General features: G+C 49.0%; 1 protein-coding gene across 1 annotated transcript in view; it reads left to right on the forward strand.

The window, feature by feature from the left end:
• rptor (regulatory associated protein of MTOR, complex 1) overlaps positions 1-24,169 on the forward strand; it is a 499,967-nt gene that overhangs the window by 356,229 nt on the left and 119,569 nt on the right. The window contains exons 21-22 of the mRNA XM_072483619.1: positions 1,945-2,063; positions 23,717-23,820. Of these exons, the coding sequence (XP_072339720.1) occupies positions 1,945-2,063; positions 23,717-23,820 (223 nt within the window). The remainder of the gene's footprint in view (positions 1-1,944; positions 2,064-23,716; positions 23,821-24,169) is intronic.

The raw sequence follows: 24,169 nt of genomic DNA on the forward strand, positions 1-24,169 counted from the left end.
GCGCACACAAGTCTGCTTCACAGAATAACACGATAAACCCTCAAAATATCAAATTAATAAAGTTTTCTTCACACGACATAGAAGTCAGCCATTTGACCGATTGTGTTTGTAGCGGTTCTTTCTATTAGTTTTTGTTTCTCCTGCATGCTTTTCCTGTTTCAAATTTATATCCAGGTCCCTTTGAAAGTCATAATTGAATCTGCTTTCAGACAGTGCAATGCAGGTCATAACATGTTTTTAATTTTATTTTAAAATCTCTTCTTTGGAGCTTTTGCTAATTATCTTAAAATCCTGTTGTCTAGTTACCAACCAACCTGTTAATGGAAACAGTTTCTCCTTATTTCCTCTCTCAAAACTCTTCTAATTTTGAATACCCCTATTAAATCTCCCCTTATCCTTCGTTGCTGTTGGGAAAATCCCAGTGCATCCAGTCTCCACATAGTTGAAATTCTTCATTGCTGGTATCAGTCTGGGAACTTTCAGCGGCTCATCCAAAGCCATGACATTGTTCCTAAATTGTGATACCCAGAATTAGACAACGCCCTGTTATAGCTAAGGCCTGACAAGTGATTTATAAAAGTTAAGCGTAACTTGATTAAATTTATAAAGCCAAGGACCCAAATACTTTTTGAATGACTTGGTGAACATGTCCTGCCACCTTCAAAGATTTGTATACATTCGCTCCCATTAAAATTGTGCCTTCAGTTTATATTCCCTTTCCTTATTCTCTCCCAAAATGTGCCACTTCATACTGCCCTGCATTAAATTCCATCTGCCTGCATATTCCATGCTTTTCTGAAACCTCTTACTATCCTCATTGTTTAACACTGTAAACTAATGAATTGTGTCCCCTGTACCAATGCCCGGATCATTAATATATATCCGAAAGGGCTGTGGTCCGAATGCAGACTCTCTCCGGGACAGCACTCTGTACTACTTTCCATTCTGAAAACCAGCCATTCACCCAGACACACTCTGTTTCGTGTCTGTGCCGCGACTGCCCCTTTAATTCCAATAACTTCAGCCCAGAAAGTAGCGTACACAGTACCTTGTGTGATTTGCTGCTCAAATGCTGCAATTTTGCTTAACATGTCCCAGAGGCAAGTGAAAATCTCTGAGCAATATGCTGCACCAAATTGCTTTTCCTATAAGTGCCGTCTCTCATTGAAGTATTAACTTGTGGTAATTTTCATCCGAAAGAGGCGAATTTTAGTACCAGTTCCAAAACTGTTGTTTATCGATGTGCAATTTTAATCTTTTCTATTCTAATCTGCATTTAGCTGACAAAATTATTTTACTGCACAAGTATTATTGCAGCTTCATTATCAATTGTTTACCTGCTGAATTATTTATGTATATCCTCCAGCTTCACAATAATTATATGCTCCTAATGCTCTGAGTGATGTATCGGGTCAAAATCTACTTTATTACTGGGATAGGAGAGAATTGGCTTCAAGCAATCAACTAATGAGTTCCCTAGAAGTGTGGAATAAAAGTACTGGAGGTCTTTGTAGCAGTGTGGTTCATTAGTTACTTCACTGGTGTACTTTCTTGTGAAGTTCATCTCAGATTTTGACGAAGTTGACAATTTTTCATGTGTGTAGCATTTTTAAAATAATTTGTAGAAATGCCAATGAGCGATACATTTGAGAAAAAACTTCACTGTTAAGTACCAAACCATTGCAAAAACAACTTAAAAATCAGGGATGTGAAGTGAAAGTTGCTAAATATATCCAGTTTAGAACATAGAACAGTACATCACAGTACAGGCCCTACGGCCCACGATGTTGTGCCGACCATTGATCGTATTCTAAGATCAACCTAACCTACACCCCTTCAATTTATTGCTGTCCATGTGTCTGTCCAAGAGTCGCATAAATGTCTGACTTCACCAACGGGTGAATTTCCACTGATGACTGAAGAATGACCTTTTCTCTTTTAAAGGTGTTTCGTTCAACAGCGTCTACACCCAGATTTGGCGCGTTCTGCTTCACCTAGCAGCTGACCCTTTCCCAGAAGTCTCAGACCTGGCTATGAAGGTGCTCAACAACACGGCTTACAAGGTATGGTGGACAGTGGTGGCATTCCGTAGATGCTGAATATTTGGAAATGGCAACTGTAAAAGTGTCCTTTCCAGTTTACCTCCCCAAGTACCTGAACCAGCACGTTAAGGGTTCAAATCCCATTTCAGGGCTTGAGTTCATTAACCAGGCTGACATTTTCATGCAGTCGCGTGGAAATGCTGCAGTGAGTGTTATATAAAGGCTGTATCTCCATTTTCCTTTGATTCAGGTGGAAGTACTTGTAAAATATGATGCATCATTTGTGTGTCTTAATTTATGTACATAATTGTACGTATGAATAACATTTAAAGATGCTCTTGAAATTATTTTTTGCAATATACTGCTTGTTTTTGACTCTAAACAGCCGTGAGGCTATCTGTTTTTAACTTAACAAAGAATGCAATAAAGCACATCACTATTCTTAAAGCTGACTATCCACCCACAGCAGTTCACTAGTTTTCTAGTATCTGTCATTGCATGACTTTTTGAATCCTCCTGAAGATGATCTAATGGTATGGATTTTGAGGCAAGAACATAGAGCTTTGAGCACACATCAAACAAAGCGTTACATCTGCGGGTGGGGGGGGGAGAATGAAGAAGGAGATGGTAGGGTGGTTGTATAGCCCCCCCCCCCCCAACCGGGTGATCTGTGCTGGATATTTGTCGTTCACATGAATGCTTCTTTGATTCCTGCCAGGGCAGGAAGACCAAATACTTGGTGAGGCAAGGTCTCAGCCAGGAAATTGCTTTCTTTTACAGTGTTCTGACATAGAGAGGCAATCGTAATCAAAGCTCCTTGTTCCACTCGGCTTAACCTAGCTTCTTATAAATAGAGAAAATAATGAACTCTCATAGCAGTTTGGCAATGGCGGATTATCATACTCTGATGTTAAGAATTATCTTCCCTCCTGTACAACAACTGGCTATTAAAACTGAATCCCTCAACCTTGGTCTTATGTGCAAGTGCACCCCCCTCACTGCTGCCTGTCGACTCTCCGGCGTTAGTGTTCAGTCCAACTGACAATCCTTCACCTAAGAATGCGCCAGCCTTACTTGACAGTGACCCTGAAGGATTCAGTTGATAGAGTTGTCACGGTAGCACCGAGTGTGAGTGATCATTAGAAGATTAAACTGTCTTCCAATGTACCCCGTGTGGTGGTTCAGCTGCCATGTCTGAGTCCTAATCTGAATCTTTTAGCCCTGACTCTCCTACGTTGTAACCTTTTGAGAACTGAATTTATCTCAAGTGCAGAATTTGAATCATTTATTACGCCAGCACTATCCCCCGAGCCAGCACAATGGGAGCATAATCAGAAATCGTACATTGTGATCAATGTGGGATGTCTCGGAAGGGTCACTGGCTCACCAAGAATTTTGGTCTTCAGCTTAAAGTTGTCTGCTAATATATTAGCAATTATATTATGTGACATTTGAATGTGGCTGTCTCTTACCTTTGAATGAGAGGATGATCAATGAAATGGTGTAGCCTGTACAGTAAAGATACCCAAGTTGAATGCATGTACATGTATATATGGAGCTCTGTCACTTCTTTGAAAATAGAAAGACTGTCTCCAGAGATACTGTGGGGAAGATCAGAGCGATTTTCAAAACTCGGAGCTGTGAGAATCTGAGAGTGGTTTCACTTGTCTGTCTTTCTCTGCTTGTGTGGAAAAAGTTGAAATTCTACAGCTAATGAATCATTAAAATTGAAGCCTGTGTAGGAGGGAACCTTTTGCTTTTGAACATCTTTTTCTTGTAGGTTATTCATTTGAGCTAGAACTATTAAAATTACGGGGCGGCACGGTGGGGGAATGGTTAGAACTGCTGTCTCATGGTGCCGAGGACCCAGGTTCGATCCCGCCCCAGGTCACTGTCCGTGTGGAGTTTGCACATTCTCCCCGTGATGCGTGGGTCTCACCCTCACGACCCAAAGATGTGCAGGGTAGGTGGATTGGCCACGCAAAATTATCCCTTAATTGGAAAAATATATTAAAAATAGCTGCTGCTGATTATTTTCTTTTTTGAGCAATCTATGGAACATATATTTCACTTTGTTGGAATGGCTAGTAATATGACATAATATGTCCTTTAATCTTCTCCGTGATTATTCTTAAAACCTGCAATTTTTCCCAGCAATGCATCATATACATTGTAACGGGAAGGCAAGTATCCCCTCCCCTTTTCCCCCACCCTTGTGCGATGCCTGTTTCTATGTAGTGCTACTCCAGTGGCTGCAGCCTGGCTGGTGGAAGGCTGCTGATTTTAATGATGGGAGATATAGTAGATAGCCTTGCGGAACACCCTAGACTAGCTCTTGGGCCTTGAGGGTCCAGCTTCAGACTACACAATCTCTGCATGGATAGTCGGCAGCCTGGGTCAGCTGGATGAGAGACACCAGACAGGGCATTGCCAGAGTGGCAATAAGCAAGTACGATTGCTGCCATCCTAAGAGAGGACGGGATGCTCTACAGTGCCGTTACCATTAGTGAAAATGACCAGGGAGCTTCAGGGCGGACCATTTATTGCAATGCAAGATAAACTCGGTGTAGCTAAATCAAATCAAGGATGTTTTGATGGAAATCGTGACTATTGAAATAAAATGTTAAATATGACTTCCGAAATTTAAAAAAAACTTTTTTTCAATGATTAAAATTGTACGCATAAACTTCCGGGTGCGGCTATGCAGAGCTAGGTCGCATATTCGGCAGCTCCCGCTTGGAACGGACTTTTGGGCTCTTTTACAGGGCCCCCACGGCATTTGTTTGACATTTCCCGGTGTGGGAAGAAGACTGCAACATTCCCCTGACAGTGTCCCCCAGGAATGGTATGTCTTTTGGTTACCAGACCTGGCAGAAACAGTAAAAGATTTGGCTGAAACTGCAGGGGAGAGAGGGGCCTCTTCCAGCATGCAGGCCGGGGAAGGGCAAGCTTAAAGCTGCAAGCTGACTTGAGGCCTCTAAAGGTGAATTCTAGCAGCAGAGGGAACAACTGTGAAAAAGATCTACCAAGGCCATTGAAGAAGCGGGGACGAGGCTTCCAGTGGCGGCATTGGAGGAGTAGGCCGCGCATTCGGCAGCTCCCGTCTGGAACGGACTCTCAGACCTTTTTCAGGAGTTTCCACAGACTTTTTGGGGCAGATTGGTGAAGCGAACACTGCCAAAAGGATTCCCTCTCGAGACTTCTGGTTGCGGCTATGCGGAGCTAAGTCACACATTCAGTGGCTCCGGCAAAAGCGGACTTTTGGGCTCTTTTCAGGGCCCCCAAGGGCACTTTCTCGACGTTTCCCGGTGTGGGAAGGAGTTAATAATAGCTCCCCGTCAGTATATGGCTTTAACTAGGAGCGGGGCGACAAAAAAGGTGGTGGTGGACCAGAAGAAGGGAGGGAAGAAGGACAAAATGGCGGCGGGCGGAGACCAGGCAGTGTGGAGGCAGTGGGCGGAGGAGCAACAGGAGGGTATCCAGCGCTGCCTCAGAGATTAAAACGGACCTGCTAGAGCCGATCAAGGCTTCTATTGATAAGCTGCTGGAGACACAGACGGCCCAGGGGCTGGCGATCCGAGAGGCTCGACAAAAGATCTCTGGCCATGAGGACGAGATCTTAGGCCTGGCGGTAAAGGTGGAGGTGCACGAGGCGTTCCACAAGAAATGGCAGGAGCGGTTCGAGGAGATGGAGAATCGGTCGAGGCGGAAGAATCTGCGGATTCTGGGCCTCCCGGAGGGGCTGGAGGGGCCGGACGTGGGGGCCTATGTGGTCACCATGTTGAACTCGCTGATGGGAGCGGGGTCCTTCCAGGGGCCCCTGGAGCTGGAAGGGGCCCATAGAGTGTTGGCGAGGAGGCCCAAGGCTAACGAGCCTCCGCGGGCAGTGCTGGTGGGGTTCCATCGGTTCGTCGATCGGGAGTGTGTGCTCAGGTGGGCCAAGAAGGAGAGGAGCAGCAGGTGGGAGAACGTGGAGGTTCGGATTTATCAGGACTGGAGTGCGGAGGTGGCGAAGAGGAGGGCCGGGTACAATCGAGCGAAGGCGGTGCTGCACAGGAAGGGGGTGAAGTTTGGCATGTTGCAGCCGGCGCGACTGTGGGTTACCTACAAGGACCGGCACCATTACTTTGAGTCTCCGGAGGAGGCGTGGGCCTTTGTTCAGGCCGAGAAGCTGGACACAGACTGAGGGTCGGGATGGGCGATTGGGGACTGCGGTGGATATGTTATGCCTATTTTTGGTTCGGTGGGGGGGGGGCCTTTGCATTGTTTTGGGTTTCTTTTTCTCTGTGTTTTTCTCTTTCGGGTTGGGGAGGGTGGATGGGGCGAGTTGGGCCCTGTTTTGGTTGGTGGCGGGGCCTTGTAGGTGGAGAGCGTGGGCTTTTTTCCTGCGCCGAAGACGGGGGAGGGGCGGGGCCGGGGCGGGGAAGTGAGGATTGTTTCCCGCGCTTAGAACGGAGGGGGGAGGGGGAGAGCCTGTGGATGGGGAGCGGGAGAGGAGGGTGTGCCACACAATGGGAGGAGTTGAAGGGGAGGCCGGAGTGGCCGGGGTCAGCAGGAGTCAGCTGACTTGCGGAAGTGCAATGGGGGGAGTAAACCAGCTAGGATGGGTCCTAGCCTTTTGGGGGGGGGGGAGAGAATCGAGTTGCTGCTGCTACGGTCAAGGAGGAGCTGGAGCGAGTGGGGGGGGGGGTCGAGACGGGGTTATGCCGCTGTGGGGAACGGGCCGGGTGTGGGGTGCGGGCGCGTGGCTGGCCGAGGAGGGGGTCATGGCTAGTCGTGGGGGAGGGGGACGGGTAGCCCCCTGATCCGGCTGATAACCTGGAATGTAAGGGGACTGAATGGGCCGGTTAAGCGGGCCCGCGTGTTCGCGCACCTGAAGGGACTCCAGGCAGATGTGGTTATGCTCCAGGAGACACACCTGAAGGTGGCAGACCAGGTAAGATTGAGGAAAGGGTGGGTAGGTCAGGTGTTTCACTCGGGGCTAGATGCCAAAAATCGAGGGGTGGCGATCTTGGTGGGAAAGAAGGTGTCATTCGAGGCGTCGAGCATTGTGGCAGATAATGGCGGTAGGTACATAATGGTAAATGGTAAGTTGCAGGGAGAGAGGGTGGTACTGGTCAATGTGTATGCTCCGAACTGGGACGATGCGGGTTTTATGCGGCGTATGTTGGGTCGTATCCCAGACTTGGAAGTGGGGGGCCTGATAATGGGGGGAGACTTTAACACTGTGTTGGATCCTGCACTGGATCGCTCAAGGTCTAGGACGGGTAGGAAGCCGGCGGCGGCTAGAGTGTTGAGGGGATTTATGGACCAAATGGGAGGGGTGGACCCTTGGAGATTTGCAAGGCCGGGGGCTAGGGAATTTTCATTCTTCTCACATGTCCATAAGGTTTATTCTCAAATCGACTCTTTCATTTTGAGTAGAGCGCTGATAGCGAGAGTAGAGGATACCGAGTATTCGGCAATAGCCATTTTGGACCACGCTCCGCATTGGGTGGACTTGGAGATGGGGGAGGAGAGGGACCAGCGCCCGCTGTGGCGCTTGGAGGTGGGGCTGTTGGCGGACGAGGAGGTGAGCGAGCGAGGTCCGGGGAAGTATAGAGAGGTACTTGGAGACTAACGACAACGGGGAGGCCCGAGTGGCGATGGTATGGGAGGCACTGAAGGCGGTGGTGAGGGGAGAGCTGATTTCCATTAGGGCCCACAAGGAGCAGAGGGAGCGGGGGGGGAGGGGGAGGCTGGTGGGGGTAGACAGGAGGTATGCGGACGAGCCTGAGGAAGGATTGTTGAGGAAGAGGCGCAGCCTCCAGGCCGTATTCGACCTGGTGACCACCAGGAAGGCGGAGGTGCAGTGGAGGAAGGCCCAGGGGGCGGTCTACGAGTATGGGGAAAAGGCAAGCCGGATGCTGGCGCATCAGCTTCGGAAGCGGAACGCAGCTAGGGAGATCGGGGGAGTTAAGGACAGGGGAGGGAGCGTTGTGCGGAGTGGGGTTGGCATCAATGGGGTCTTCAGGGACTTCTACGAGAAATTGTACCCATCCGAGCCCCCACGGGAGGAGGGAGGGATGGGCCGTTTCCTGGACCAATTGAGGTTTCCAAAGGTGGAAGAGGGACTGGTGGCGGGACTGGGGGCCCCGATTGGGCTGGAGGAGCTGATCAAAGGGATAGGAAGCATGCAGGCGGGGAAGGCACTGGGGACGGACGGTTTCCCGGTCGAATTCTATAAAAAATATATGGACCTGTTGGGCCCGCTGTTAGTTAGGACCTTTAATGAGGCAAGGGAGGGGGGGGGGGGGGGGCTTTACCCCTGACGATGTCCCGGGCACTGATCTCCTTGATCCTGAAGCGGGACAAGGATCCCCTGCAATGTGGGCCTTACGGACCGATTTCCTTGCTAAATGTAGATGCCAAGGTGCTGGCGAAGGTCTTAGCCTTGAGGATTGTGTGCCGCAGGTCATCCATGAAGACCAGACGGGGTTTGTGAAGGGGAGACAGTTGAATGCGAATGTGCGGAGGCTTTTGAACGTTATCATGATGCCGGCGAGGGAGGGGGAGGCGGAGATAGTGGTGGCGATGGACGCTGAGAAAGCCTTCGATAGGGTAGAGTGGGGGTACCTGTGGGAGGTGCTGAAGAGGTTCGGATTTGGGGAGAGGTTTGTCAGGTGGGTTAGGCTGTTGTATGAGGTCCCGAATAGGAGGAGCTCAGAGTACTTTCGGTTGCACCGAGGGAGGCCTCGGTGGTGGAGTTGAAAGGTAAGTGGGAGGAGGAGTTGGAGAGGAGAGGAGATCCCAATGGAGAGAGGAGATGGGCTGACTGGCCTCTTTCTGCACTCTATGGATTCTATGTTACCTATTGGCCTGTTCAGGAGACAATCACCAACTTGAAACACAGTTGTTTGCTCTCTCTAGGCTTTTTCGTTGTGCAAGCAGGATTAAATTTTCCTTAAGCAGGCTGATGTTTTATGTAATCCATTGTACAACTTTATTCTCCGACATATTTAGGATAACATATAGAATTCTCAGAGGGCTTCACTGAGATGCCAAGAGGATGTGTCCTCTTGTGGGAGAGTCTAGGACCCAGAGGGCATCATCTGAGAGTATGGGTTGCTGCCCATTGAAGACAGTAAGAAGTCTTACAGCACCGGTCTAAAGTCCAACAGGTTTCTTTCAAATCACTAGCTTTCGGAGCACTGCTCCTTCCTCAGGTGAATGAAGAGGTAGGTTCCAGAAATGTTTATATAGACAAAGTCAAAGATACAAGACAATACTTTGAATGCGAACATTTGCAGGTAATTAAGTCTTTACTGAGCCAGAGAGAGAGGTAACCCCAGGTTAAAGAGGTGTGAATTGTCTCAAACCAGTACAGGTGGGAGGATTTCACAAGCCCAGCCCAGATGGTGAGGGGTGAATATAATGTGACATGAATCCAAGGTCCCGGTTGAGGCCGTACTCATGTGTGCGGAACTTGGCTATCAGTTTCTGCTCGGTGATTCTGCGTTTTCGTGGATCCCGAAGGCCGCCTTGGAGAACGCTTACCCGAAGAACAGAGGCTGAATGCCCACGACTGCTGAAGTGTTACCCGACTGGAAGGGAACATTCCTGCCTGGCGATGGTCGTGCAATGTCCATTCATCCGTTGTCACAGCGTCTGCATGGTCTCGCCAATGTACCACGCTTCGGGACATCCTTTCCTGCAGCGTATGAGATTGACAACGTTGGCCGAGTCGCACGAGTATGTACCGCGTACCTGGTGGGTGGTGTTCTCACGTGTAATGGTGGTACCCATGTCGATGATCTGGCACGTCTTGCAGAGATAGAGGCTAGCATGGTGGTTAGCACAATTGCTTCACAGCTCCAGGGTCCCAGGTTCGATTCCCGGCTTGGGTCACTGCCTGCGGAGTCTGCATGTTCTCCCCGTGTGTGCGTGGGTTTCCTCCGGGTGCTCCGGTTTCCTCCCACAGTCCAAAGATGTGCAGGTTAGGTGGATTGGCCATGCTAAATTGCCCTTAGTGTTGGGTGGAGTTACTGGGTTATGGGGATAGGGTGGAGGTGTGGGCTTGGGTAGGGTGCTCTTTCAAAGAGCCGATGCAGACTCGATGGGCCGAATGGCCTCCTGCACTGTAAATTCTATGAGACTATGAGAGATAGCCATGGCAGGGTTTTGTGGTGTCTTTGTCGCTGTTCTGAAGGCTGGGTAGTTTGCTGCAAACAATGGTTTGTTTGAGGTTGCACGGTTGTTTGAAGGCAAGTAGTGGGGGTGCGGGGATGACGTTGGCAAGATGTTCGTCTTCATTGATGACGTGTTGAAGGCTGTGAAGAAGATGTTGTAGTTTCTCCGCTCCTGGGAAGTACTGGATGACGAAGGGTACTCTGTCGGTTGTGTCCCGTGTTTGTCTTCTGAGGAGGTCGATGCGGTATTTTGCTGTAGCGCGTTGGAACTGTCGATCGACGAGTCGAACGCCATATCCTGTTCGTACGAGGGCATCTTTCAGCGTCTGTAGATGTCTGTTACGCTCCTCCTTGTCTGAGCAGATCGTGTACATGGAAGGTGTGTCCATAGGGGATGGCTTCTTTCATGTGTTTAGGGTGGAAGACCGAGATGAGAGAGAATTTATTTTCTCAGGTTAGTGAATCTGTGCCATTTTTTACAGCAGAGAGCTATTGCGGCTGACTCAATAAGTATGTTCAGGGCTGAGAAAGACAGATTTTTAATCAGTTAGGGAATCGAGGGTTATGGGAATAAGGCAGGAAAGGGGTGCTGAAGATTATATCAGATCAGCCATGATCTCATTGAATGGTGGAGCAGACCCAATGGACCGAATGACCTACTTCTCTTCCTACCTTATGGTCTAGTTCACGTCTAACATTTGTGTGTCTAACCCTGACTGCAATGTTTTGCTTGTTGGAGAGTATTTGATATGTCCACTACAGTTCCAGTCTTCAGTTCTTGTTTGTGGTCTTGTCAACTCCAATATTAAGTTACAAATTCACTGGTCTGAGAATTAAAATCAGCTCGAGGATTAATCTACCCTTTTCACTTTTTTTCCTAGAATGTAAGCTTCTTCAGACAAATGGTCTTCAGCCATTCTTTCCCAAGCACAAAAGTGCAGTATTTCAGAATGAGCATTTTGAGCCATAACTGACCAAGAAGCCTGGATGTGTTGGTCAGAACTGGTGACCACTGAAATGTTTGCAACTTAATGCCCTTGACCTTTGAAAAATCGTGTCAGTCAATTATGACAGAGAATTTCTTTGAATGCAAATAACGCACTGCTTTGTAGCTGTTGTAGAACATAGTTCAATTTATATCCCGCCAAAAGAGCTTTTAGTTCTGATTAATGGATTTGTGTCCTTTTTTAAAAAATATATATTTTATTAAAGTTTTCAAACACAATTTTTCCCCCTTACAAATCAACAAAAACAGTAACGTGATAACTGATATATAACATTGTTTAACTAATATAGTAAACTAACCAAATAACACGAAATAATGCTCCCCCCGCCCCCTCACCCCATCTAGAACACAAACAATTCAACCAATTCACCCCCCCCCCCCCCGGGCTGCTGCTGCTGTCTATCTATTTTCCCCCTAACGCTCCGCTAGGTAGTCGAGGAATGGCTGCCACCGCCTGGTGAACCCTTGAGCCGATCCTCTCAGCGCAACTTCATCCGCTCCAATTTTATGAACCCCGCCATATCGTTTATCCAGGCCTCCAGTCCGGGGGGTTTCGCTTCCTTCCACATGAGTAAAATCCTACGCCGGGCTACTCGGGACGCAAAGGCCACAATATCGGCCTCTTTCGCCTCCTGCACTCCCGGCTCATCCGCTACCCCAAATATAGCCAACCCCCAGCTTGGCTTGACCCGGACCTTCACCACCTTAGAGATCACTCCCGCCACTCCCCTCCAATACCCCTCCAGTGCCGGACACGACCAAAACATGTATGTGTGGCTCGCCGGGCTTTCCCCGCACCTCCCGCATTTGTCCTCCACTCCGAAGAAACTGCTCAACCTCGCTCCCGTTATGTGTGCTCTATGTAGCACCTTAAATTGGACCAGGCTACGCCTGGCACACGAGGAGGAGGAATTTACCCTACTTAGGGCATCAGCCCACAAACCCTCCTCAATCTCCTCCCCGAGCTGCTCTTCCCATTTTCCCTTCAGTTCTTCTACCAGTTCCTCCCCTTCTTCTCTCATCTCCCGGTATATTTCGGACACTTTGCCCTCCCCGACCCACCCCCCCGAAAGCACCCTGTCCTGGATCCCTTGTGTCGGGAGCAGCGGAAATTCCCTCACCAGTTGTCTCGTGAACGCTCTCACCTGCATATACCTAAAGATATTTCCCCGGGGCAGCTCATACTTTTCCTCTAGCGCTCCCAAACTCGCAAACGTCCCATCTATAAATAAGTCTCCCACTCTCCTAATTCCTGCCCGGTGCCAGCTCTGGAACCCTCCGTCCAACCTCCCTGGGGCAAACCTATGGTTGTTCCTGATCGGGGACCACACCGAGGCTCCCAGCACACCCCTCTGTTGCCTCCATTGCCCCCAGATACTTACTGTTGCCGCCACCACTGGGTTTGTGGTAAACTTTTTCGGGGAGAGCGGTAGTGGCGCCATCACCAGCGCTTTTAAGCTCGTTCCTTTGCAGGACGCCATCTCCAGCCTTTTCCACGCCGCCCCCTCTCCCTCTATCATCCACTTACGGATCATCGCCACGTTGGCGGCCCAGTAGTAGTCGCCCAAATTCGGCAACGCCAGTCCCCCTCTGTCTCTGCTACGTTGTAGGAACCCCCTCCTTACCCTCGGGGCCTTGCCTGCCCACACAAAGCTCATGATGCTCCTATCTATTTTTTTGAAAAAGGCCTTCGTGATCAATATGGGGAGACATTGAAACACAAATAGGAACCTCGGGAGGACCATCATCTTAATCGCCTGCGCTCTGCCCGCCAGTGACAGCGGCTGCATATCCCACCTTTTGAAATCCTCTTCCATTTGTTCCACCAGCCGAGTCAGATTGAGTCTGTGTAGGGTTCCCCAGCTCCTGGCTATCTGAATCCCCAGGTATCGGAAGTTTCTTTCCACTCTCCTTAGCGGAAGGCCATCTATCCCTCTACTCTGGTCCCCAGGGTGTATCACGAAAAGCTCACTCTTTCCCATGTTAAGCCTATATCCCGAGAAATCTCCACACTCCCTCAATATCTGCATGACCTCTGTCATCCCCCCCACTGGATCCGCCACATACAGCAGTAGGTCATCCGCGTAGAGTGACACTCCGTGTTCCTCTCCCCCTCTAGCCACCCCTCTCCATTTCCTGGAGTCTCTCAGCGCTATGGCCAGTGGTTCAATTGCAAACGCGAACAGTAATGGGGACAGCGGGCATCCCTGTCTTGTTCCCCTATGTAGTCGAAAATACTCCGACCTTTGCCGATTTGTGACTACACTTGCCAATGGGGCCCCATAGAGGAGTTTAACCCAGCTGACAAACCCCTCCCCAAACCTCCTCAGCACCTCCCATAGATACTCCCACTCTACCCTATCAAATGCCTTCTCTGCATCCATTGCCACCACTATCTCTGCCTCCCCCTCTGCTGGGGGCATCATTATCACCCCTAATAGCCGTCGCACGTTGACATTCAATTGTCTCCCCTTTACGAACCCTGTCTGATCTTCGTGCACCACCCTGGGACACAATCCTCTATCCTTGTTGCCAGCACCTTTGCCAGCAACTTGGCGTCCACATTTAGCAGTGAGATAGGCCTATAGGACCCGCATTGCAGCGGGTCTTTATCTCGCTTCAAGATTAGTGATATCGTCGCCTCCGACATTGTCGGGGGTAGGGTCCCCCCTTCTCTGGTCTCGTTAAAGGTTCTTACCAGCAGCGGGGCCAACAAGTCCACATATTTTCTATAAATTTCCACCGGGAACCCATCAGGTCCCAGGGCCTTCCCTGCCTGCATGTTCCCCAGCCCTTTGGTCACCTCGTCCACCCCATTTGGCGCCCCCAGGCCTTCCACCTCCTGCTCTTCCACCTTCGGGAACCTTAGTTGGTCCAGAAACTGCTGCATCCCCTCTTTTCCCTCCGGTGGTTGGGACCTATATAACCTCTCATAAAAGGTCTTAAACACCTCATTTATCTTCCCTACTCTCCGCACCGTGGCTCCCGTTTCATCCCTAACTCCCCCTATTTCCCTCGCCGCTGTCCTCTTTCGAAGCTGGTGGGCCAGCAGGCGACTCGCCTTTTCCCCATATTCATATCTCATCCCCTGTGCCTTCCTCCACTGTACCTCTGCCTTCCCTGTGGTCAGCAGGTCGAACTCCGTCTGGAGTCGTCGCCTCTCCCTGTATAGTCCTTCATCCAGGGCCTCCGCATATTTTTTATCCACCCTCAGAATCTCCCCCTGTAATCTTTCCCTTTCTTTGGCCTCTGTTTTCCCCTTGTGAGCCCTGATGGAGATCAACTCTCCCCTGACCACCGGCTTCAGCGCTTCCCATACTACCCCCACTCGGACCTCCCCATCATCGTTGGCCTCCAGGTACCTTTCGATACATCCCCGCACTCTTCCGCAGACTCACTCATCCGCCAATAATCCCACATCCAGTTACCAGAGTGGACGCTGCTCCCTCTCCTCTCCTAGTTCCAGATCCACCCAGTGTGGGGCATGGTCTGAAACAGCTATGGCCGAGTACTCAGTTCCTTCCACCCTCGAAATCAGTGACCTTCCCAAAACGAAGAAATCTATCCGGGAGTATACCTTATGGACATGGGAGAAAAAGGAGAACTCTTTGGCCAGCGGCCTAGCAAATCTCCACGGATCTACTCCCCCCATCTGGTCCATAAACCCCCTAAGCACCTTGGCCGCTGCCGGCCTTCTTCCGGTCCTAGATCTAGATCTATCTAACCCTGGGTCCAGCACGGTGTTGAATTTCCCCCCCCCATTACCAAGTTTCCTACCTCCAGGTCCGGGATACGTCCCAGCATCCGCTTCATAAATCCCGCATCATTCCAGTTCGGGGCATATACATTAACCAGCCCCAGCACGACCGCCATTCCCTGCAGTCTGCCACTCACCATCACATATCTGCCACCGCTGTCCGCTACAATGTTCCTAGCCTCGAACGACACCCGTTTCCCCACCAATATGGCCACCCGTCTATTCTTTGCGTCCAGCCCTGAGTGGAACACCTGTCCCACCCATCCTTTCCTTAACCTAACCTGGTTCGCCACCTTCAGGTGCGTCTCTTGAAGCATGGCCACATCTGCCTTCAGTTCTTTTAAGTGCGTGAACACTCGGGCCCTCTTAATCGGCCCATTTAGGCCCCTCACGTTCCACGTGATCAGCCGGACTGGGGGGGCTGCCCGCCCCCCTCCCCTGTCGACTAGCCATCACCCTCTCTGGGCCAGTCCCACGTCCCGGTTCCGCGCACCCACCCGTCCCCCAGGCGGCGCATTCCCGCCCCGACCACCTTTTCTCTTACCAGCTCCCTTTCGATCTCCGCAGCAGCAACCCAGTTGTCTCTCTTCCCCCCCCCCCCCCCCCCCCCCCGCACAAGATCCCCATCTAGCATGGTTACTCCCCCCATATTGCTTCCGAAAGTCAGCTGACTTCAACTGACCCCGGCTTCTCCCGCTCTCTCCTTGACCCCCCCGTGTGAGGAACTCCCATCCTCCTTGCGCCTATCTTCCCGCCATCATCTTTCTGACGCGGGAAAAAGAAAAAAGAAACCCCGCGCTCTCTAGAACCATCCCGCCCCTCGTGGCGCAGCTCCCCCTACCTTCCCATTCCCCATCCCCGCCTGTGTCTCTTCTTAACCCCCCCCCCCCCCCCCCACCGGCGCCCACATTTCTCAGTGTCCCCCCCTCCCCAATTTACATCTCTATATACATCAGCATTGTCATTTCCCCTCCAACATCAGTCCCTCAGTTCTGATCCAGTTTCTCGTTTTGAATGAAGGCCCATGCTTCTTCCGCCGTTTCAAAATAGTAATGTCTATCCTGGTGCGTGACCCACAATCGCGCCGGCTGCAACATCCCGAACTTCACTTTCTTCTTGTGCAGCACCTCCTTGGCTCGATTGAAACTCGCCCTCCTTCTCGCCACATCCGCACTCCAATCCTGATACACTCGTATCACCGCATTCTCCCATCTACTACTTCGTACCTTCTTGGCCCATCTCAGAACCGCCTCTCTATCATTGAAGTGGTGAAATCGCACGATCATCGCCCTAGGTGGTTCTCCAGCCTTTGGTCTCCTCGCAGGGACCCGGTGGGCCCCTTCCACTTCCAAGGGGCCCGAGGGGGCCTCAGCTCCCATTAGCGAGCGTAGCATCGTGCTCGCGTAAGCCCCGCCGTCAGCTCCTTCCACTCCCTCAGGGAGACCCAGGATCCGGAGGTCCTGTTTTCCAGGACTTCAATCCTTTTGATGCACTTCTTATGGAGCGCCTCGTGCGTCTGCGTTTTGACCGCTAGGCCCAGGATCTCGTCCTCGTCCGTTACCTTCTGCTCCACCACACGGAGCTCTATCTCCTGGGCCTTTTGTGTCTCTTTAAGCCCCTCGATTGCCTGTAGCATCGGGGCCAGCACCTCCTTTTTTAACAGCTCCACACACCGTCTTAGAAACTCATCCTGGTCCGGTCCCCATGTCGCCTGGGCTCCCTCCGCCGCCATCTTGCTCCTTTCTTCCTTCTGCCACTGCCCTCGAGGATTCTTCGAGATCTGGCCACCGCCGCCGATATTTTTCTTTTCCGCTGGGGGGGGGGGGGGGGACGGGACTCCCTGTTGCCGCACCCCACACCGGGTTTCGTCCCGAAAAAATTCCCCGTTGGGGCTCTTAAAAGAGCCCGAAGGTCCGTTCGAGCTGGAGCCGCCAAAACGTGCGGCTTAGCTGGTCATCGCCACAACCGGAAGCCGGATTTGTGTCCTTAATGGATGTGCTCTTTCTCGCAGCGCATCCTCCTGCCTTCCATTTTGCATTCAACAAAGACTAGACTCCATTTGGAATCCAAACTCTTTGGTATAAAGCTCAAGGCAAATTTCCTATTTTTAGTGTGATGCACATAAGCAAATAAATACAGGAGAGTGACGCATGCTGATATCTTTGGGCAGAGGCGACGTTTTGCTCTATATCTGACCTGGTGGCATGAAGCGTGGTCGGACTGCCAAGCACACTTCATTCCTCAGGTCATAGAATCATAGAGTTTTACAACACATAAAGTGGCCCTTTGGCCCATCGTGCCTACGACAGCCATCAACCTCCTATCCCGTTTTCCAGCTCTTAGCCCTTAGTCTTATATGCTATGGTGTTTCAAGTGCTCATCTAAGTGCTTAAATGTTGAGGATTCCCGCCTCTACCACCCTATCGGGCAGTGAGTTCCAGATCTACGAAGGACAAAAGTTCCTTCCTCTCCTATGTCCCTCATAATTTTGTGCACCTCAATCAGGTCCCCTTTGCTGCTCCAAAGAAAGGAGCCCCATTTTATGAAAGACAACACTAACTGAAACGTGTCTTAAATTGTAGTTAAGATCAGAAGGCCAGAGAAAGCATTTTAAAAATTTCAGTAATTTTATTTGCAGTTTTGAAAAAATGTCATGAATTAAGAACTAATGAGGAAAAACTGCAAACTAATTAGTGATTTGTGAAATGCTTTTGAGTGTATATAATAAACCTGCAGTTTCAGGAGATAGCTGGAGGGTGACAGTTAGCATGAAAAACTTGGATGTGAGGAACCAAGCTTGGCAGATGAAGCTGACCAGCTGCCTACGCATTTTACCTCGGCATTTAAGTGGAAAAAATAATATAACCTCCTTGACAACCAGGAAAACACTGCAAACCGTGGTAGTTTTGCGGAAGTGTTGTTTGCGTCATTTGCGTGATGGTTACTGATCTGAGGCGTTTTACTGTTATGCGGTTGCAGGATAAACGCCAAGAACAGAAAATAGGCTCTTAAATCACATTTGTTGGCGCGGCCAAAACTAATGGAGAAATTCAGCTGCCCTGAGAAACTCATCGCAATAGTTCCACAGTTCCGTGACTGCATGCTTATGTGTGTCCTTGATGATTGTGAATCTTCTGCTCCATTTGCAGTCACAACTGAAGTTCAGCAGGGCTGTGTGCCAGCACCACTCCTCATCAGCATGTTCTTCTCCACCATGCTCTCTGATGCTTTCCATGATGGCGATCCGAGCCTCAAACACAGATAGTGCACGGCCGGGGAACTGCGCAATCTCGGACAACTCCGGTCAAAGACCAAGGTTTCCAAAGACATAGTGTGCGATTTCCTGTTTGCTGATGACTATCTACTAGCTGCTGTTTCAGAGCTGGACATGCAACATCGTATGGTCTTGTTCTTTAACGCACGCGAAAACTTCAGCCTTATAATCAGAGAATCCCTACAGTACAGAAGGAGGCGATTCGGCCCATCAGTCTGCACGGACCCTCTGAAAGAGCACCCTGGGAGGAAACCGGAGCACCCAGAGGAAACCCACACAGTGAAGTAGAGGTGCAAATATGTAGACAGATTATAGAAAAATATAGGAGCAATAGGGTGGTCGTGATGGGAGATTTTAACTTCCCCAACATTGAATGGGACTCATGTAGTGTTGGAGGCGTAGATGGAGCAGAATTTGTAAAGAGCATCCAGGAGAGCTTTTTAGAGCAGTATGTAAATAGTCCAACTTGGGAAGGGGCCATTCTGGACCTGGTATTGGACCCGGCCAGGTGGTTGAAGTTTCAGTCAGTGATTACTTTGGGAATAGCGATCACAATTCCGTAAGTTTTAGAATACTCGTGGACATAGACGAGAGTGGTCCGAAAGGAAGAGTGCTAAATTGGGGAAAGGCCAAGCATAACAAAATTCAGCAGGGGCTAGGGAATGTGGATTGGGAGCAGCTGTTCAAGGGTAAATCCACATTTGAAATGTGGGAGTCTTTTGAGGAAAGGTTGATTAGAGTGCAGGACAGATATGTCCCTGTGAAAATGAGGGATAGAAATGGCAAAATTAGAGAACCATGGATGACGGGTGGAATTGTGAGACTAGCTAAATTGAAGAAAGAAGCATACATAAGATCTAGGCGACTTAAAACTGATGAAGCTTTGGAGGAATATCGGGAAGTAGGACAAATCTCAAACGCGCAATAAAGAGGGCTAAAAGGGGTCATGAAATATCTTTGGCTAATAGGGTTAAGGAAAATCCCAAAGTCTTTTATTCGTATGTAAGGAGCAAGAGGGTAACTAGAGAAAGGATTGGCCCACTCAAAGACAAAAGAGGGAATTTATGCGTGGAGCCAGAGGAAATGGGTGAGTTTCTTAATGAGTATTTTGCATCGGTATTCACCAAGGAGAGGGACATGACGGATGTTGAGGCTAGGGATGGCCTCCCTAATTACTCTAATTTAAATACTCTAGGTCAAGTCGGCATAAGGAAGGGGGAACTCTAGGTCCGGATGGGATTTATCCCAGGTTACTGAGGGAAGCGAGGGACGAAATAGCTGGGGCCTTAACAGATATCTTTGCAGCTTCCTTGCGCACAGGTGAGGTCCTGGAGGACTGGAGAATTGCTAATGTTGTCCCTTTGTTTAAGAAGGGTAGCAGGTATAATCCAGGGAATTATAGACCTGTGAGCTTGACGTCAGTGGTAGGCAAACTGTTGGAGAAGATACTGAGGGATAGGATCTATTCACATTTGGAAGAAAATAGACTTATCAGTGATAGGCAGCATGGTTTTGTGCAGGGAAGGTCATGTCTTACAAACCCAATAGAATTCTTTGAGGAAGTGACAAAGTTAATTGATGAGGGAAGGGCTGTAGATGTCATATACATGGACTTCAGTAAGGCGTTTGATAAAGATTCCCATGGCAGGTTGATGGAAAAAGTGAAGTCGTATGGGGTTCAGGGTGTACTAGCTAGATGGATAAAGAACTGGCTGGGCAACAGGAGACAGAGTAGTGGTGGAAGGGAGTGTCTCAAAATGGAGAAAGGTGACTAGTGGTGTTCCACAGGGATCCGTGCTCGGCCCATTGTTGTTTGTGATATACATAAATGATCTGGACGAAGGTATAGGTGGTCTGATTACCAAGTTTGCAGATGATACTAAGATTGGTGGAGTTGCAGATAGCGAGGAGGACTGTCAGAGAATACAGCAAAATATAGATAGATTGGTGAGTTGGGCAGAGAAATGGCAGATGGAGTTCAATCCAGGCAAATGCGAGGTGATGCATTTTGGAAGATCTAATTCAAGAGCGGACTATACGGTCAATGGAAGGGTCCTGGGGAAAATTGATGCACAAAGAGATCTGGGAGTTCAGGTCCATTGTACCCTGAAGGTGGCAACGCAGGTCGATAGAGTGGTCAAGAAGGCATGCAGCATGCTTGCCTTCATCGGACGGGGTATTGAGTACAAGAGTCGGCAGGTCATGTTACAGTTGTATAGGACTTTGGTTAGGCCACATTTAGAATACTGCGTGCAGTTCTGGTCGCCACATTACCAGAAGGATGTGGATGCTTTAGAGAGGGTGCAGAGGAGGTTCACCAGGATGTTGCCTGGTATGGAGGGTGCTAGCTATGAAGAAAGGTTGAGTAGATTAGGATTGTTTTCGTTGGAAAGACGGAGGTTGAAGGGGGACCTGATTGAGGTCTACAAAATTATGAGAGGTATGGACACGGTGGATAGCAACAAGCTTTTTCCAAGAGTGGGGGTGTCAATTACAAGGGGTCACGATTTCAAGGTGAGAGGGGGAAAGTTTAAGGGAGATGTGCGTGGAAAGTTTTTTACGCAAAGGGTGGTGGGTGCCTGGAACGCTTTGCCAGCGGAGGTGGTAGAGGCGGGCATGGTAGCATCATTTAAGATGCATCTGGACAGATATATGAACGGGCGGGGAACAGAGGGAAGTAGATCCTTAGATAAAGGATCTGGATCGGCGCCGGCTGAGAGGGCCGAAGGGCCTGTTCCTGTGCTGTAATTTTCTTTGTTCTTTGTTCTTGGAATGGGGAGAAAGTGCAAACTTCACACAGGCAGTCACCCAAAGCCGGAATAGAATCCGGGTCCCTGGCGCCATGAGGCAGCAGTACTAATCACTGCTGCCTGCACGGGGTAGTACAAAGAAAATTGAACTAATATACCAGCCTGCTCGAGGCAAGTCTCATCTCAAACCCAAGCTTTCAGTCCATGACCAAAACATGTTAGCAGTGTTATATTCACTTATTGCAGCAGCACACTCTCTCGTTCTCTTTGTATCGATGACGAGGCACATGCAAGAATTGCCAAAGCAAGGGGAGCATTCAACAGACTTCAGTCTGGGAGGAAGAGAAGTAAGGTCTGCCTATCAAACTGAAATTCTACAGAACAGCCGCCCACTCTGCTCTGAGAATGCGAGTCATGTATGAATGCCACCCAGTTTTAGTTGAGCACAGTTTTACTTGAACTCCCTTCGGAAACCTCCAAAGATCAGATGGCAGGACAATATACCAGGCACTGAGGTGCTCACCCTTGCTGGTATGCCAGGAACCCACACCGTCTTAAGATAATCCCAGCTAAATTTGGGCTGGTCATGTAGCCCGAATGTTTGACACAGCCCACAGTGAATTGCCCATGGAGAGGTTGAGTGTGTGTGGTACGTTGCCGTTGCAATCAAAGGAAGTGCAAGAAGAACATTGTGATGGCTTTGCTGAGGAATATTTGATATCGACCCTGACACCTACGAGAAGCTCACCCAGAATCGCTGCACCTGGTACAACCAACTAACATTGTGGACGCTGCACACACAGAGCGCATGCCGCACGCTGCACACTCACACTGCATGTGCATGCACGCCGTGTGCACGCCACGCATGCACGGACACACGGCACATGCGCTCACAGTGAATGTGTGCACACGTACGCTGCACACACATGCACGCACTCTGTGCTTGCCACATACAGTGCACACACAGTGCACACAAGCTCAGTGATTGCTGCTCAGAAGCTTCTTCATTGGTCCTGATGTTTCAACTTAAAATGTCAGCCGGTTTATTTGGTAGTTCCTCTGGGGACCGTGGTGTTGAGCAGGATTAAAGGTCACTATCGCAGAAGGTATTCTGTTGGTTGGTGTCTATCAGCAAACAGAGCTAGAAGCTTGCCAGGCAGCATAGAGAGAGAGAGCAAGTTTCAACAGCCTCAGCTGCCTCTCCTTAGTTCAGCATCTCAGCATGCACTCTCTGCCAAATATGTCACCTTTATCTCACAAATGGGCTTTGCTGGTCATGTGATTTACTCCACTGTTGGGGGGGAATCCAAATAATCACATTATCCAAAATTAGCTTGATTAGCTCATGCCTGCACAGTTAGTTTAGCCATTGTCTCATGACCCAAGTGATCAGATTTGATGTCATGTCTCCAATAGTTGAATATCAGGCGCTTGTGGTGGTGTTGCAGCCCTGGAGTCTGTATCTGTAATTTCCAGTCACCCTGTTCAGCCTGTTGTTTTAAAACGCCTGTTCTTCAGGTACAAGCACAGGTTTCAAGCCAATTAATTAAAAATCAATATTTGACAGATACATCTCTTTGTTTAGCTGTTAGTGCAATTTGATGCATTATTGTGGACTAACCTTTACCTGCCTTCTATGAATGTATAGCCATCTATGTCCATTTTCAGTCAAGTTTGAAGAGCAAATATTCTCCCTGTGGCTAAATCCTCTGATATTGCGGATTGATTGCATCGCGTTTTTCAGTGACACCTCAATGTTTTGAGTGGTTTCCTTTCATCTCTGAGCAGAAGTGGGCCCAGCATGTGGGATATGATCCGATCTCACTACTGCAACATTTGTTATCTCGAATTTTATTTTGCTGCCAATTGATTAAAACCTGCTTATCTAACGTTTTGAACTATAACTTTCTCGGACATTTTACGAAGTTCAAACTACTCAGCTCGTTTTATTTTTCTTTCCTGTTACGCAGATATTAATTTTGTTGAATATTATACCAGGATAAAATGACATTATTTTGAAAGGAGGGCGGAATGAATATGAATAATTGAAATTCTTGGCTTTCGCTGAAATGTTGTGCATGATGCTGAGCTTTGAGCCGACATAATGTCAAAATCATTTGAGCAGGAAAATGTCGCTGCACAGAATCAAAACACTCCAGGAAAATTGTGAATTACCCATGCGTGCCAATTAATCTTCCAAACAGAAACACTAAAATCATTTCTTGTTTTCATAATACTTGTGAAGCAAAATTACATTCATGCTAAAAACTCATGCTTTTTACTTTTGGAGTAACACAGCATCGATGATGTCCAACATTTGGGGTCTTTGGTCTTTTTCTTTTTCTTTTTTTTTTCCATAAATTTAGAGTACCCAATACATTTTTTTCCAATCAAGGGGCAAGTTAACATGGCCAATCCACCTACCCTGCACATCTTTGGGTTGTGGGGGTGAAACCCACGCAAACACTGGGAGATTGCGCAAACTCCACACGGATAGTGACCCAGAGCCGGGATCGAACCTGGGACTTGGGCGCCGCGAGGCAGCCGTGCTAACCACTGCGCCACCGTGCTGCCCTCTTTGGTCTTTTTCGATACATTTATCCCAATAAAGTGGAATGACTAAATGTAACCCATCATTTCCATATGATATATCAATACTTGCCAGATGAATTCATCATATTACAACATTTTTACCGTTTTGATTAATGTTTCCCTGCAGGCCACAGTTAATGCCCGGCCGCAACGTATCCTGGATTCCACGAATCTCACGCAGTCTGCGCCAGCCAGCCCAACCAGTAAAGGAACACACATTCATCAAGTTGGGTAAGTCAGTGAGGCAGAGGTATAATGACTTCTTGTGGCACGTTATTCTCAACAGGAATTTTCTTCCAAGTTTACAGTAAATTGAATGCAGCTCATGGATGTAAGTGTAAACATTTCAAGGCGCGTTCGAGAACCAACCCCCATTTCTAGCCTTCAAATCTGGCATTCTGTACTGTAGTTTCAGAGCATAGATATATAGTCAAAGTCTTTGCTAATGGCTTGCATGTCCTGTGCTCATTAACTTTTTTCCTGTGGCGCAAACTTTTTCCCCCGCCACCTTCCACAGCAGGGTTTGGAGCCCCTAGGATGCCCATCTACAACTTCATGCCGCAGTCAGGCTGAAGTCTGA

Source organism: Scyliorhinus torazame, chromosome 18 (assembly GCF_047496885.1).
Source record: "Scyliorhinus torazame isolate Kashiwa2021f chromosome 18, sScyTor2.1, whole genome shotgun sequence".
Classification (NCBI taxonomy): Eukaryota; Metazoa; Chordata; class Chondrichthyes; order Carcharhiniformes; family Scyliorhinidae; genus Scyliorhinus; species Scyliorhinus torazame.